The 15838-nt window shown below is 39.2% G+C and overlaps 1 protein-coding gene across 1 annotated transcript in view; it reads right to left on the minus strand.

Annotated features, from left to right (window-relative positions):
- Positions 1 to 15838, minus strand: part of ADAMTS12 (ADAM metallopeptidase with thrombospondin type 1 motif 12) — a 147109-nt gene that overhangs the window by 37987 nt on the left and 93284 nt on the right. Inside the window, exons 13-14 of the mRNA XM_030257799.4 lie at positions 9106 to 9239; positions 1947 to 2067 (exon numbers count right to left, since the gene is read on the minus strand). Of these exons, the coding sequence (XP_030113659.4) occupies positions 1947 to 2067; positions 9106 to 9239 (255 nt within the window). The remainder of the gene's footprint in view (positions 1 to 1946; positions 2068 to 9105; positions 9240 to 15838) is intronic.

Below are 15838 nucleotides of genomic sequence, written 5' to 3' on the forward strand. Positions count from 1 at the left end.
CAGAATTTTGTTCACATCACAGGCAATATGTGATGACTCTGTTCTTCTCACCTTACAGGAAGCTGTTGTTGTTGTTACTGAATTGTAAAAATAGGAAGTTCACATAGATACGCGAACACAAACACAGGTAGCTTTCTTGTTATTGCCCCTAGCTGAGCTCTAGAAATTAGATGGATGACACTGTTACAAGTTGGTGCACTAGGAGTGTGAGCTGCCTTTTGTGCTGGTTTACTTCAAGACTGGAACATGAGTTCCCCAGTTCTCATGACACCTTTCTGAGGTCATGAATTAAATTCTGAGAGTCACATCCTGTTCACCTTTTTTGTGAAGTGAGCTTATCACCTTTGATTTATCTCACATGAGTGAGATAAACCACACTGGGCGTGCTAAGCTATCTTCAGTATCAATGTTCTTCTCCTACCAGAACTATTTATGTGCTGCACAACAACCTGCTGCTGTAAAAAAGTGCCCAAGAGTCTTTAACGTCTGATTTTTTTTAGCAGCTCTTTCGTGGTGCAATAAATATTGGTTAAAATATCCTATGCTGCTTATGGTACAAAATAGAATCTGTCTACTTCAACTCTTTCCTAATTGGATTGATAAAATATACATGGATTTCCAGTGACTGATGTTTAAGAAGGAGCATTTTCTGAATGTTACCTTTTGCAAGTCTCCTTGACTGACTGGGGAAATCCAAACATTTTTTCCTAAGTGAATCACTTTTTTCTAAGTGAATGAAGTAAGAAAATCTGGAAGCTCACTGAATGACTTCTATTATTCAGGAAATCAGTGGTCTAGGTCTACTGTAAGTAACCAAGTCTAATCATTCTCCCAAATGTTCTATTCATTCAGTGAAGAGATGACATGTTCTAAACACAGTGTGTGATTATGTAACTAAAGACTTGATTAGAAGACATACTTACAACCAGGACAAATTAACACAGCATGGAAAATCTTAATTATATCACATCCTGACAGCTTGGCTTCGCAATGTTGGTGCCCTTTTACAGTAGGGTTGGGTTCATGTTTTGAGGTTTTTTTTCTATTTAATTAGAATAACATTTGTTCAAAATACAAAACATAAAAACTATAAGACAATTTGTATCCTATTACAACACAATGTATATCCTTTCAAGATTGTGCATAGTTATTATTCTCTGAATCACCTGCTGCTGCTCATAAATCTTATTTTAAATGTATTGCAATTGTCTGGTAAGGGAAGTTACCATTTGCTCAGTGTGTCATCTTCTGCCTTCTGCCTTTTCTGTGGCAGCTAAATTACTTCCTGATTTCCCAGAGCCTCTTGCTGATTCCCAATAAATATTATCTGATTTTGAAACGAAAGTTAATCAGTGGCAAGCTTCTGAGCTTGTCACTCAACATAATAAATTTCTGTTTTAAAATTCTGAGAATAGTGTTTATGTAATTTTTTCTGGTTATGTGGTTTCATTTGATAAGGAGCTAGAGATCCAAGATTCAACAAGAGTCAAATTGTCAGCTGTCTTACCTACACACTGGGCTCATTAAATCCTGGAGTAACCTTATTGCGGGTGCTTCTGCACACCTGTGAAATGGCAACCCTCAGATGCTATTAATCCTTCCCTGTTTCATTAAAATTAAATCTACATACTCCTAAAACAGACACAAACAAATTAATGAAACCCTTGCTGTATGCACAGCTCTACAAGGACTGAAGAATTTGTTTCTCCTTTCCAAATTCAGTGAGAAAAGAGTAGTTTTATTCAGCATTGCAGGTCAAATGATGACCAGATCTGACTATGCACAGAGCATGCATTTTTTTTCTGGCAGAAGCATGATTCACTGAAACACCCATTTACAATTTCCCATGTAGATGACCACTCAATTTTCAACGAGAAGCACTAATCATTTTTACGTAGAGAAATTACTTCACCAATGGAAGAATTTAAAGAAAGAACCCATATTACCAAATCCTTCACTTTGATTAAACATCCTCTTCACTGTATGACAAGTAGAGCCATCTCCCAGGCAAACTCCACACTGGTCTTCTGTTGCATTGGAATTTATCTCGTAATCACAGCCAACAGCCTAGAAGAAACACAGTGTCAGAATAAATGCAGCCTCCACAATGACATACTGAGTGCTCATCTATCACTGCACTTCTGAGCAGGGGAGTAGTATATATCCTGTACAGTGTATTACACCAAGGTGAGAAACAAACTAACAAACAATAAGCATCACCATGTCACAAAACATACAGTAGTGACCAGTCAGTTGAGACAGAAATGTGCCACCCAAATGGTCTCATTATCAGGGACTGGGCACTACATCTAGGATTTCTGTCTGCTTTCTTATGTCATAGAGCTATTCACAGGTTCCCGGGAATACCATGCAGTAACAGAACTGAAAGCTCTGCCAGCTTTTTTTGGCCATCTCACAGCACAGAACCTCTACTACAGTCAACCCCCCTGACATGAAGAAACTTTTCAGCAGGCATCAATGACTCTCTAGCTTGCCAGCATGGGGGCATTGGTCCAGATACAGTGGGTCAAGTGGGTCAAGTTCTAGTAAAAACTGATTTTCCAGTTTATGTTTGCTACATGAAGAAAGGGGAAAATGTATTCATCCTGAGTTAGGAAAAAACCCAAAAATTCTGTGCTCTAATGTCTTTAAATGTCAACGGAATTTGCATTTGGTTTGGGGATGTTTTTTCTGCCTCTGTTCAAAAACAAGCAAGATTACAGAATGCAGCATGAAGTCCAACACTTAGTGGTTGTTAATAGCATCTAAGATACCTGGAGGCCTGTGATACAGATGAATAACCAGAAGCCTGGTAGTATGTCAAGGTTTTATCATGGTTTGAGACAGGGGATACAGTATCATAAAGTCACCCCAAGACAGGCTTTCTCAGCTGATTTTTCTCAAAATAAGCTTTCAGGTGCTATACCTGCCAGCCTGTCTAACACCCTCTTGATATATGAAAATCTCATATATAAACCTCTTTTGATGTTGATCTTGTTTTACCTTCAGTACCTCAGCTACTGTATGTTCCTGCAAGATTCTGACAGGAAAATCCATCTGTTAGACTAACTGAGGCATACAGGCTCCTGCATTCTCTAGTATTCTTCTATCATTTTCAGCTTAAGAAACATGTAAACATTTGTCTAAGTCACAAGGATTGAATGAACAATTAGAGAAACTGTGAGAAACAGAAGCAAGGAAATGCCTCAAAGTACAGATGGTGCCAAACTGCATCACTTAAAAGAAGATTCATAAAATCTCATCCATCACTTACTGCCAATTCATATCCAGCACCTTTCACACCAACTCTGAAAAGTCACAGCTATGTCAAAAGGTTCTGCAGTAGACTGAGCTTCTCTCTCCTTTCAGTAAATGCCACTTTCAAAAACTGAAAGGTTTTGTAATGTCTTGCACACAGACAGATCCTGGCCCCAAGGACCACACTTATAAGCAGAACAGAAGGTTACAGAGATAACAATAGCAAGGTGACTAACTTTCTGCCTCCAAGTATGTAGCTATTTGAACAGGGATGAATTTAATCAACTATTCAAAATACACAGACGCCACTAACAGGATGTTTATCTTTCCGGGAGTTCAGATCTGTCTCTTCACCAGTTTATCTTTAACACTTCCTAATAATTTAGAGAGGCTGAAGTGTTGCTGTTTTCTCAGTGATGCATTCCACAGTACATCTACCGTACTATTAGTACATCTGTTAATCATCTGCAAACAGTGAAGTCATAGTTATCTGGCCTATTATTAGACCAGAGAAATAATAAGACACTCTGGAGAGTCATGGAATGTGAAGTTTATTTTCTATACTATGCACATATATTCTTTAACAGAAAGGTGGGGAAAGTCTGAAGATGGAACTCTTGTGCTTTGTGCTTTGCTGTTAGAAAATATGATTAATGACTGTTGGGAGCTTGTATTTTGAACTTCTCTAAAAATTACTTGTCTTCAAATTGTATATTTTTTGCCAGATTATCATATTCATATTTTGGAAAAGGTTTCTGTCCTCCTTTATTTACTGTGCATTCTTGTTTGAGAGGCTGCACACATAATTAATTTATCTAGTTCACACTGTCAATCAGATACTTTGAAATGAATATCACTGAGCATATTTGCCTTCCAAGTACTGTGTCATGCAAAAACCCCCAACGGTTTAACTAATTAGCTCTGATTAGAACAGCTGCAGCCCTGGCTTTAACTGAGATGGCAGCAAGAGAGTATCATCGCTTCCCTGCCTCTGGGATTGGCAAATCAGTGCTTCTGCATGGGCTGTGCTCCTCATTCAGCTCAGTCACAATCAGCTCAGATCTTTCCCACTTGACCATTTCCTTTAGCAACAGGTCTATGGCATCAAAATAGGGCATCACTGTGATGTCAATGGAATCCCTTGGTCCCTTCCAATCACAGCAGCAGTTTGTATTTCAGGGTTCTTCTGATATATGAAACAGTTTGTATCTGATCAAATATGAGCCTCATCTACACATGCAACTTTCCTACACATTCCTGGGGTTTTGGAATACCCAAGAATGAGGCAGGGCAGACAATTTACTCTGCTGCAGTAAATAAAGCCTTTGCTTTATTCCCCAGCCCTGGGGTGCGGCTGGTGTTGCCATGACCTGCACATCTAACAGCAGGGCCTCATCTTACAAAGCTATTAAAAAACATCACAAAGCAATATTCTCATGTGTCAGAATAAACAGCATTCATTTACTCCGGATACATTTCCATGAACTTCAATTTCCAGACCATGTTTTCTTTTATCACTCCAGTGAATACCACATTATTTTTGCCATCCATTAGAATAATTTCAAGATGCTTCATTCTTCTTTTTACTTGCTTTCCTCATTATTCTTATTCTTGTGGATGCATTTGCTACGTTTTCTGAACATGACTCAAACTTTCCAGAAGGTCAATATGACCCATTAATGTGCACTAGATGATACTAGATGTGCACTAGATGATCCAAAACTAGAGGATACTTAATGTCCATTCCAACCTGAACTCTATGATGAATTTCTGATGAGCAGTTGCTAAAGGGGTTCTGGAGAACCTGAACTCTGTGATGAATTTCTGACAAGCAGTTGCTAAAGGGGTTCTGGAGACTAATGCAGGTTATAAATCAGGAAAAATATTAGCAGCAATTAGGCTCTGATATTTTTACCTTGTGCACCATTTGCCTGTGAACCACGCTGTGTTACAGGAACCACTGTGTGCCATGGCATGGGCAACACAACTTAGCATCCCTCCTTGCAGCCCTTTGCCATTGTCCCACTCACCAAGAGCCTTTTTTAATGCATCTGAGATCAGCTTTGTTTCTGGTCACAGCACACAGTGCAGAGGCAGATGTACTGACCTGAACTGCCTGGCTGAATTACAGGAAGGAGAAACAATTTATTTCCTGCTGCTCAGGGACTAAAGGGAAAACAGCCAGAGATATTGGCCTTTTTCCATTTCCAGAGGGAGAGGCGTTTGTGTCAGACTGGCAGTGGGGGGCAGATACAAAAGGTCCTTGCTGTCACTGAAGGGTATGGCCTTGAAGGGCCATAATGCTTGAATATCCATTACATGAATACTGTGTTGAACTTTAAGGTCTTCCCTCCTTTTGTATTCCCCACTAAGTCTCCAAATAAAGAAATCATGTTTACTTCATGCTGGCCCTAACATTGCCTTGAATGGAGAGAAATGTGTCCTGATGTCAATAATTTGTCTTGTAATTTGTCTATATGTGTCTGTCCTGTTGGAATAGCAGTGCGAGGAGAAAGCTGAACCATAGTGCAAAGCAGTAAAGTTACTGCATAAAAATCCAAGCTGTGTAATCTGCTTTTCAGCAAGAGAAAAAAATGGTTCCTTCCCTACTAAACAGCTGTGTAATTCTCCAGTACAATATCAATCTCCCAAAATCACAACTGTGAATTACTACAGATTTGCATGACTGAAGGTCGCTTAGGCCTATCAAAATTCTGTGCAGGAGATGAATGCCTGGTAGAAACATCAGAGATGCCAGATCCTCCACCCTCAGCAACTGCACACTCCAGTGCAATGAACATGTAAGCCTTCACTTTTAGATGATGTGATGGCTTGTACTTAATCAAAAATCCTAATTATCAGTGCTAAACAACCATACTCTGGTGGCAGTATCTTCATTCATTAACACTGGGGGAAAAACTGACTCATCTACTAAGAATTAAGAGCGTAGTTGTGATGTATAATTTAAGCACAGGAATATAGGCTATATGCTGTAAAGATCTCCCAAATAAAAGGGGGAAAACAACAACTGAAAAATGAGTGCTAAGGCATACAGTAAAAAAAACCCTACTCATAGTATAGCTCGATGATTTGAGATTAAGTTCTTGACAGATCTTGTCATATTTCCTGACAGAATTCTTCTGTGTAAGGACAGTGTTGAGAGAGGACCCAGCTATTTTATAGGCCAGGCCTTCAAATGAGTTAACAACTTTCGCTTGTCTTTGAATTGACAAGTTCTAAAGGAATACCATGCAAACAATACACCACTGTAAGCCTTCCTCAAGCACTGATGCACAGGCAGCACTTCCAAAAAATTAGGAGATACTAGATAAATTAAAAGGACCAAGTAAAGTCTGTACCTACTTCTCACTTGAAGATGCACATTGTGGCTTTGTCAGGCCAGCTTGGAAAGCATCCAGTATACCTCAGCAGCTAAAATGAAGCATCTCAATCCACATTTACCCATCAAAGAAAGACCAGTTTCTCTGATTGTTCTGAACAAACTCATGACAAAATCAGATTAAAATCAGATGAATTTAGAAGATGAAATTCTTTATTTGCTCTATCTATCTTATTTTGACATACCCAGTAGGAAAACTCAGAACTTACTTGATAAAAAATAGCTACTCTACATGCCAATCACATGTGAGCAATTTAGACAGTGGATCTAATATCTTACTAATTTAATTATTTTTCTCAATTTCAGACCAAAGTGAAGTGTTATTTTCGTACTCAGGACAAATGTAAAGTGCCCTTGTGAGATACAGTTCTGAAAACCAGAACAGCGTTTTAATACTTGTGAATGTCTTTTCCATATCATTAGCAACATGTTGCAATCAAATGACGACAATGATGTGCCAGACTAATTATATTAAAAGCATTTCCAGATTTATTCTCCAGGACTTGTAATGTATCTATTGTGTTTAGCTAGCTGGACTCAAATACTAGTAAATTAGATGAAGATATATGAAAAAGCTTCTCCTCAGATATTGTGCTGGGTACCTATTTCAGATGAAAGCATGCTATCTTTCAATACTGTGAGCTATTTGGGTTACCTATTCATAATTTGGTCTCATTTTGCATGGCTATATTGTTCATTCTGTGATCCTGACTCCAAATTAATCTGTTTGCCAGGAGATGTGGAGCAGCTGTCACCATGTATAACGCTGACAGCACCTTGGAGGGAATTTTTCAAAAACTTTGGGTCCACAGAACTGTTAATGCTGAAGTGTATCTGGGCCCTACAAACTGCAATTAGATTAGCTTCTCTTCCAACTTTGATCTCCCAATTTGGATTAACTGAGTCTTGCTATCACTAAAAGAGGTATAAATCTGAACTGCCACAGGCAAGGTTTCAATACAGAAAGCATATGGAAACTAAAATTAATCATAGTGATCCCAGTCCAGCTGGGCTGGAAATCAGAAAACGAATGTTTCACAAGGACAGCCTTTCTGAATTTGGTAATTAGTCTCTTCCAAGTGAAGGTCAAAAGTACTGCTATGGTATGCAACATCTATTATATGTTTCAATATGCTAACGATATGATTCATTCTGGCTTGAACTGTTCAAAGCCATCATAGTTCAAAGGCCCATCCTGGCTCTCAGCAAAGTTAAGCAGGATCTCTACACTGTGAACTTGAGCAGGGTCTTGATAACTGCCTTTCAAAATTCAAGTGTTGCAAGGAAAGTTTAAAACACATCTTTTACTACTGGTCTCTGAGGCACTGTCATTTTAATAAAATAAGAAGTTTAAAAAGGGTTTTAAACTTCTTTTAAAATGTTTCATAGGGTTTAAAAAGTTTAAAAGGTATGTACCAAACACCCTCTGTATTAAAAATGTGAAGTTTCCATCACTAGAAGTCTTTCAGAAAAGAATGTGAAAAATGACAAAAAAAGGAATATAATTTGTAAAGGGATGAAACAGACAACTTCTTGAAGTCCCTTAAGCTTGCATTGTTATACAATTAAGTGGCTACAATTTCCATACTGGATAAGCTAATTTAGTTTCCACAAGTCACCAAGTCCTGCTTTTGTTTCCAAAGATGCTAAAGTCAAAAAAGCTATTAGGCTTCACGGATGTACAGGACAAACCCTCAATTTGAAGAAATAAACCACAGGTGTAAATATATCCCCTACAAGAAAAGTACTCACTTTATTTATAAGGAAGTGACTAAAAGGATTGTGGAGGTTATAGAATTTACAGAGCACTCCTTCAAATGCCATACAGACAAACACATCATCCTGGAAATCTGCTACCAACACATAAAATATGCAGAGACCATGATACTTATTCTTCAATGCACAATAATATTGAGCCATATAACCTGTATTTGCCAATTATCTCATTGTATAACACTATTAAGTTCAATGTTGTAAACGAAAATAATTTTTATTGCTCTCAACTGCAGAGTTTGATTATATTAAAGCTACACATATATGTACATACACATATATAAAGCTCAGAACAGCTACACATATATGATTAAATCACATTTTCATAAAAAACCCCACAGACAGTGGTGACACCAGTTACAAACCTAAAGCTGTAATACTTTGTGAAAACTTGTAATCAGAAACAGATTTTCTTGAACTGATGTTTTAAAATACTGGGGACTCAACAGAGGACTTAAAAGGCAACAAAAGTAATCAGCAGTCAATCAGACTCATTAAAAATGGTGGAAATTACTCTTATGTCTACTTGGAAAGCATTTGCTATAAACTTGCTATAAAAATGTGATAAAATTGAGTACTTGGCCTTGATCCTACCAAAAAAAATGGTTAAGCATTTTCCCATAACTTTTCCAAATTAAATTGTAGAGAAAGAAACATGCAAACATACCCAATACCTTACACATGCCATTAATACAGATATCCCGGCTGTGCCTTCCTTCAAAGCAAGGAGTGCCATCAGTGACTGCATCAAGCATCTTCTCTGAAAAATGGCCATCTGCCGGGCGGCAGTGGAGCTCACAGGGGTTTGCTGAAAGGAAAACAAGAACACTCATTCAGACAACACACCAGAAGGACTCTGAAGTGCAATGCACAGGATCTTTGCTGAACCATTTGCTCATTTTACCTGCCATTTGCCAGAACTGGCAGAATTAGAAGAGTTGAGCAAAGCCAGGGCGGCATAGTCCTGAGAAACATAATCTGTGGATTTGTGGGAAGCAGCTGGAGGCTGGTTCCTCACACCTGCGTGCTCTCTGTCGCTGGTACGTCAGCAGCCACTGCTGAGTGAGGCTGCAACAAGGCCATCAGCTGTGACAGAGAAATGGATGGGAAACCAGCAAATCCAGCTGTCACTAGAGAAGGGTGGGATTACACTGACAAGAAAGTTTTCCATCAGCTGGTTACTGAGTAATTTCAGAGGTAATTTAAACTTTTCATCACTGCTGTCAGTCTCTCTCAGACAGCAGCCAGATGCCTGTTTCTGATCTTATGTGTCATTCATCATTTTCATCTACCTGTTGGCACTTAAAAAATAATTTCAAACTTTTTCTTTCTGCTTGACAACTTATGAAACAGAGATAATATTGCAAGTGTGGCAGACTCAGGCTATTTTCAGACAGATGTCCCACAGATGCAACAGGGAAGAGAAAAGCCTCTGAAACAAGATTTTCTGTGATGGATCACGGCCTTAATCTATTCCATCTATGGAGTAAGAACAGCCAAACACCAACCTCCCTGTCTCACAGACAATGGCCTTTGTGAATAGGAAATCTTGAAACTGAGACATCAGAGAGAAAAAGGACACAGGTCTGATAAATAAATTGTGCATGGAAGATGAGTTAGAGCTGAAATTAGGGTCAAAGCAAGGACTGACATAATCCCTGCCTTTGTAACACTCTCTGAAAACTCTGCAGCAGAACCAGAACTATCTTCCTGAGTTAAAAATCATCCACTATCATATTAACAAAGGACATCAACACAAGAATTATCTTTGGGTTTTGGTCTATTTAAAGACCCCAGTCTCGCCCAGCACTGAAGTCATTTGTTCATGCTCAGCAACCTGAAATGCTTTGCTGAGAAAAGCAGTGGGCCTTAAACCCACCAGTCAGTAGTGACTTCAAGGCACCATTATTTAATAATTTTAAAACTATCTCCCTTCATGCTGCAGAGGTGCTAACGCTGAGTGAGTTTTATCCTGTGCCTGACAGAGTTGACAGAAGCTGCTTCCTTGGTCTCAGAGGGATGCAGGGTAACCATAAGCCTTCCACATCCTGGTTGATGAATTTATTTTTATCTTTTCCTCCATTTTGTCTGTGCCATAGAAAAGACTGTGTTTAAAGAAGTTTTTGGTAATGAAAGTAATGCAATCCTATGAATAATGCAAATAAACTAATTAATTTCCAACAAAAGGATTTATCCTTTTGAAGGAGGAAAATTTGCTCTCATTACTCTGGTTTGTACAGCACAAACATTCACACAACACCACAGAGTGCACAAAGGTGCAACTCTTCCCCTCAGACTTCTTGCAGATTAAGAACTGAATGTTGCAAAGCCTGGTACTGTGAATCTCATTTGTGTAAACAGAATACTGCAGAACTGGGAACAAAAACAAATTAAAAAAAAAAACAGAACAGTAAAGGAAATTCAAAACCTTAATGAAGGATTTTTTCCCCCCTCTTGTCAGTAGAGCTAAAATGACATCTTAGGTCTATCACCAACATGAGCTTCTGGCTTCTCAAACAAAAATACCTTCGCAAAGTGCAACAGTGATGAGACCCAGAGCACATGCATGGACCGACCATGGTTATACAACTGGTGGAATTCCAGCTGATGTGAATTGTGCTCAATAATATCAGTGGATGTGGAGCTAAAAAAGTTTTTCAGGCAAGATTATAAAGTCTGCAGTCATCACCAACTCTCAGCCCCTCTATGAAAGCTGCAGCCATAACACCCACCAGTTGCTTTGATAAGAGGTGTCATGGTAAGTGATACAAGTGATTTTAATTCTGTCTGCAGAATTCTTTTTATGGCAGTGTGATTAAAGTGATTACTTTAGTGCTCTAAATTTTGCTTCACATTGCCTATTTTCTCATTGTAGCACTTTTCTATACAAAGCACAATACGTTTATGGCATGGAGAATCATGCAATTCTAGGTACTCTGTTACCTGCTCAGATAGACAGATTTTACAAAAAGCCATTTCAGCTTTTGCATTGTTTCTAAAGAAATATGTCAAACAGAAATTTGATATCTGTAGTTCCTCATAGCTGTGTGTTGACAAAACAAGCAATTTCATTTCAGAAATCACCAAACAAGAAGAAGCAGACAGTGCTGACATGTTTCTGCCATAACTATGATGCTGTAAATCTGTAAATCGGAGTCAGTTTTTAAAGAAAAATAACTCCCTTACTAAGTCAAAATAAAATGTAAAAAAAAAAAAAACAACCATACAGACTTTAATACTTAAAAATGCTTTCTATGTATGAAGCCCTTCCTGCTTTTCCTGATTGTGTTAACTGATCTAAAATTAGATCCAACCTATAGTTTTTTACTGTTTTTCATTCTTTATGTTTTTTATGAAGCCCCTCTGGAAATTGTAGGATATTTATTTCTTCACCGAATACTCAATTCTATCTGATATTTATTCGCTTTTTCATCTGCAGAAAGGCTGGTTAGGCCACTACTGAGGAAATTGTACTAGCACTGTATTTGGAATTCACTATCTAAAATTATTTCTTTATCTACCTATCATCATTATTTACTACTGTTGAGCTCAGGGACCTTGGCTCTATTTTTCTAGGACTGTAAATAAACTGCATCAGAATCAGCCAATGACCTCCAAAATAATATTTTAATATTTACACAGAACAGATACCTCACATTTTAAACACAGAATAGATAACAAATTCATACACAAGGAAAACAAATACGTTTCCTGAAATGGAAGGCTTGCATTGAGTTCCACCTTTTTTCTTACTTCAGACCCAAAAATCTAAAAATATTAAACTCAGATTAATAGGAGCACTTGGGTTGTTCAGAAGGAGCTCATTAAAGTAGCTGGTTCAGTTTCAGTTACTTCAGCAAATTCTATGACATCATTATGATATTTTAACAAAAAGGCTGTCATCTTTGTAACTTTTAGGCCAAAATATACATAAATTCCTGCAACCCAGCATATGCATGAAATACTAGATCCAATCTGTGAGCATTCAGTAGTGACCATGTATCTCTACCAGCTCTGGGGTACACATGCTAAACACTACTTAAATGTTCCACTGAGTAGATGGCATGTAACTCACTCCTTGTTTTCCCTTCTAAAGCAAAACTTGCTTTGCTCAATCTGTGTTCTTCAAATCACAGAATGATTTGGACTGGAAGAAATCTTAAGGATTATCCAACCCCCCTGCCAAGGGCAGTAACATCTATTCCATGGATGGGGCAGCCTTTGCCAGTGCCTCACCACCCTCACTGTAAAGATTTTTCTTCCTTGTATCTAATCTAAACCTGCCCTCTATCAGTTTAAAGCTATTCCCTATGTCCTATCTCTACCAACCCTCATAAAAACTAACTCTCAGTGACTTTCTGACTTCCATGCTGCTCTCCTGTCAACCTTCTTCAGTCCTGGCTGCATCCCTCTCCCAGTGCTTTGCTCCTAGCTGGATATAAGATTTTAGCTGAAGTGCCATCAATACTCAGCAGCCCAGAAAAATTACAAGCTGTTTTTTAACGTGGTGTCCACATCTTACACCTGCTGCTGATTTGACCAGAGACATGATCAATTCCCTAATATATAGAAGATGTAATGGAATCCAAATCCACAGAGCTCCCTTAAGGGCTCAGTGACTTATCTGTAATTAGAATGAGACTGAAGAAGCAAATCTTCAGTAAGCTGAGTAAAAGTCCTGAAATTTGGGCATGTGATATTTCCCCCCTCTGTATTTTATTAAAAAGTTCAGATTCACCAAGTGTTAACAGAACAACATGAAGATAAGTAGAAAGGAACGTATTTCCTTCCCAGTTTAAATTTGTTTACCTTACAGCTGATTCCCATGAATTCACATGCAGGAGGGATCCAGCTTAACGTGACTAAGAAGGATGTGATTAATGTGTCTGTCAGAAGAAGATAAGACTTCAGTATCTTTCCCAACTTCACAAGGAAGAAAAGAGGTAAGCCTCTTATCTTCAACCCCTCATCTCTGTGAGAACTCAGAACTGACTAAGGAAATCCCAGACAAATAAAATTAGAAAAGGCAATTACCAAACAGACAAAATGGGGAAAAAAATCTGAGATGAAGCTACTTATTACTTTAACCAAACCTGGAATTCCAAAACAAAGTTGGATTTTGAAACAGGAACATTTCATCCTGTTAGCTCTGCCCCTGTGACTGTATCCGAACATATCTAATTTGATATACAGAAATATTCTGGAAGAAATATGAAATTTAAGATATTTTTAACACAACCCCTATCTGACCATACACTAAATGATCCTGTCACTGACACAGAAAATAAAAGTAATTACATGATTTAATGTAGGACTTATAGATGGAAGTTAAGCCCTGAGAAGCTATCAGACTCATACAAATGGAATTTGTCAAATGGTATGGAAATAAATAAACATAGGGTCAGTTTGATGGAAAGAGAAGTGGATACATACTGAAGTCTGCCCAAAGTGTCAAAACAGGGGCCTGGGTCATGAGAAAAATTCAGAAAATATCCTGCTTAGGCTGCTGGATAGTTTATTACCCTTGGACATGGAGGTTTCCATAATTTTAAGATTCCCAGGGGTACTCTGATGATGCAGCTTGAACACATGGGTTTCTGAAGTCTGTAACAGGACTACGCAAGTTCCCCAATGGGCATGAAGTCATTTGAACCAGAAAATTCTCAACTGAAACCTCAAACAACAGGAAACAGCAAGATGTGACTTACTGCTTTTCTGTGAGACTGCTTGTTAAAGCTGGCTTTTTTATTAAATCATAAGCTATTCAAAAATGTCTTTTTTATCTTGTGAAGTTACAATTTACACAACATAAATGACTCTTTATTAGGTATGTGACATTTGCTATAACTCAAGCTATGAAATTAAAGACAGAGAGAGGAGGGAGAACTGTGACCATCCACGAAATCTACTCTTTTTTTTTTTTTTTCCCAGTGGGATGAAGGAACAGAGAATGTCTAAAATGTCACAGAATATCTGGCTCAGGAATTCATTTCCTCCGCTAGACACTTCCACATAAAAACTGTATGTGCACTCAGGGCTTGGGAAAGCTTAATGACTTTTCCTTTCCCCTTTATACCCCAAGTGCAGTATGAGAGGATCCAAAATGCCTGATACTAAAACAAGAGCCGTAGTGGATTTGTGTGGCCAGGCTTTGGTAGCAGGTGTCTACAAGGGTAGCAGAAGCTGTTGTGTCACATCAGAGGTCCCCACATTCGGTCGCATTTTTGGTGACAGGCACACAACTGAACACACTGAAGGTCATGCGACAACAGACAAAGCTCATTGAGGGACGCTCCCTTCTATAGGGAGTTCAAAATTCCTGTGCTTGAACAACCAACAGTTCAAGGTTTCAACACTGTCCAGCTCACTGGCCAAAGATATGCCTGCATTCAGGATTGACTGGGACTGGCAGAGGTCCCCTGTTTGAATTCAAAACCAACTTATCACTGTCTTACCTAGGGGCTTGTTTACTTCTACTCTTTAATGAACTAAGATAGCCAAATTAGTTTCTGTTGTGGCCAATTTTATCTGTGCAGCTTCAAACCAGCTGAAGCTGTCACAGTACTCTATGAGAAGCTGCTAGAAGCTTCCCCCATGACTGACAGAGCCCACATCAGACAGATCCAAGAAGGACCTTGTAACGACCAAACCACCAGTGACAGTGGCAGCACCTCTGGGATTATGTATTTAAGAAGGCGAGAAAAAAATCTGCAAAACTGCAGCTGGAAGAGAGGATACAAACATGTAAGAAGAACAGCTCTGCAGACACAGGGTCAGTGAAGGAGGAGGGGCAGCAGCTGCTCCAGGAGCCAGAGCAGAGATTCCCCTGCAGCCCCTGGTGCAGCCCTTGGTGAGGCAGCTCTGCCCCTGCAGCACAGGGAGGGGCAGGGGGAGCAGAGATCCACCTGCAGCCCCTGGAGGAGCCACACCAGAGCAGGTGGGTGTGCCTAAGGGGGCTGTGACCCCATGGGAAGCCCGTGCTGGAGCAGGGTCCTGGCAGCACCATGCACCAGGGATCCATGCTGAAACAGCCTGTTCCTGAAGGACTGCAGGACTGTGGAAAGGATCTGTGCAGGAGCAGTTCAGGAAGAACTGCAGGGAAGGACTTTTGTAGGAGAGGTTAAAGGAATACTGTCTCTCATGACTATTCTACTCTGATTTAGTTTCTAAAAAATCAAACGCATTTCCCCAAGCCCAGTCTGGCTTGCCTACTATGGTAACCAGTGAGTGATCTCTCCCTGCCCTTATCTCAACTCACAAGCCTTTTGCTACATTCTCTCTTCCCTATCCAGCTGAAGAAGGGAACAACAAGGTAGCTTTGGTGGATGCCTGGTGGCCAGACAGGATTAAACCACTACAAAAGACAAAGACTTCTTGGAAGCAAGACAACATGGTAACAGCATGCTG

This window comes from Taeniopygia guttata, chromosome Z, assembly GCF_048771995.1.
Source record: "Taeniopygia guttata chromosome Z, bTaeGut7.mat, whole genome shotgun sequence".
Classification (NCBI taxonomy): domain Eukaryota; kingdom Metazoa; phylum Chordata; class Aves; order Passeriformes; family Estrildidae; genus Taeniopygia; species Taeniopygia guttata.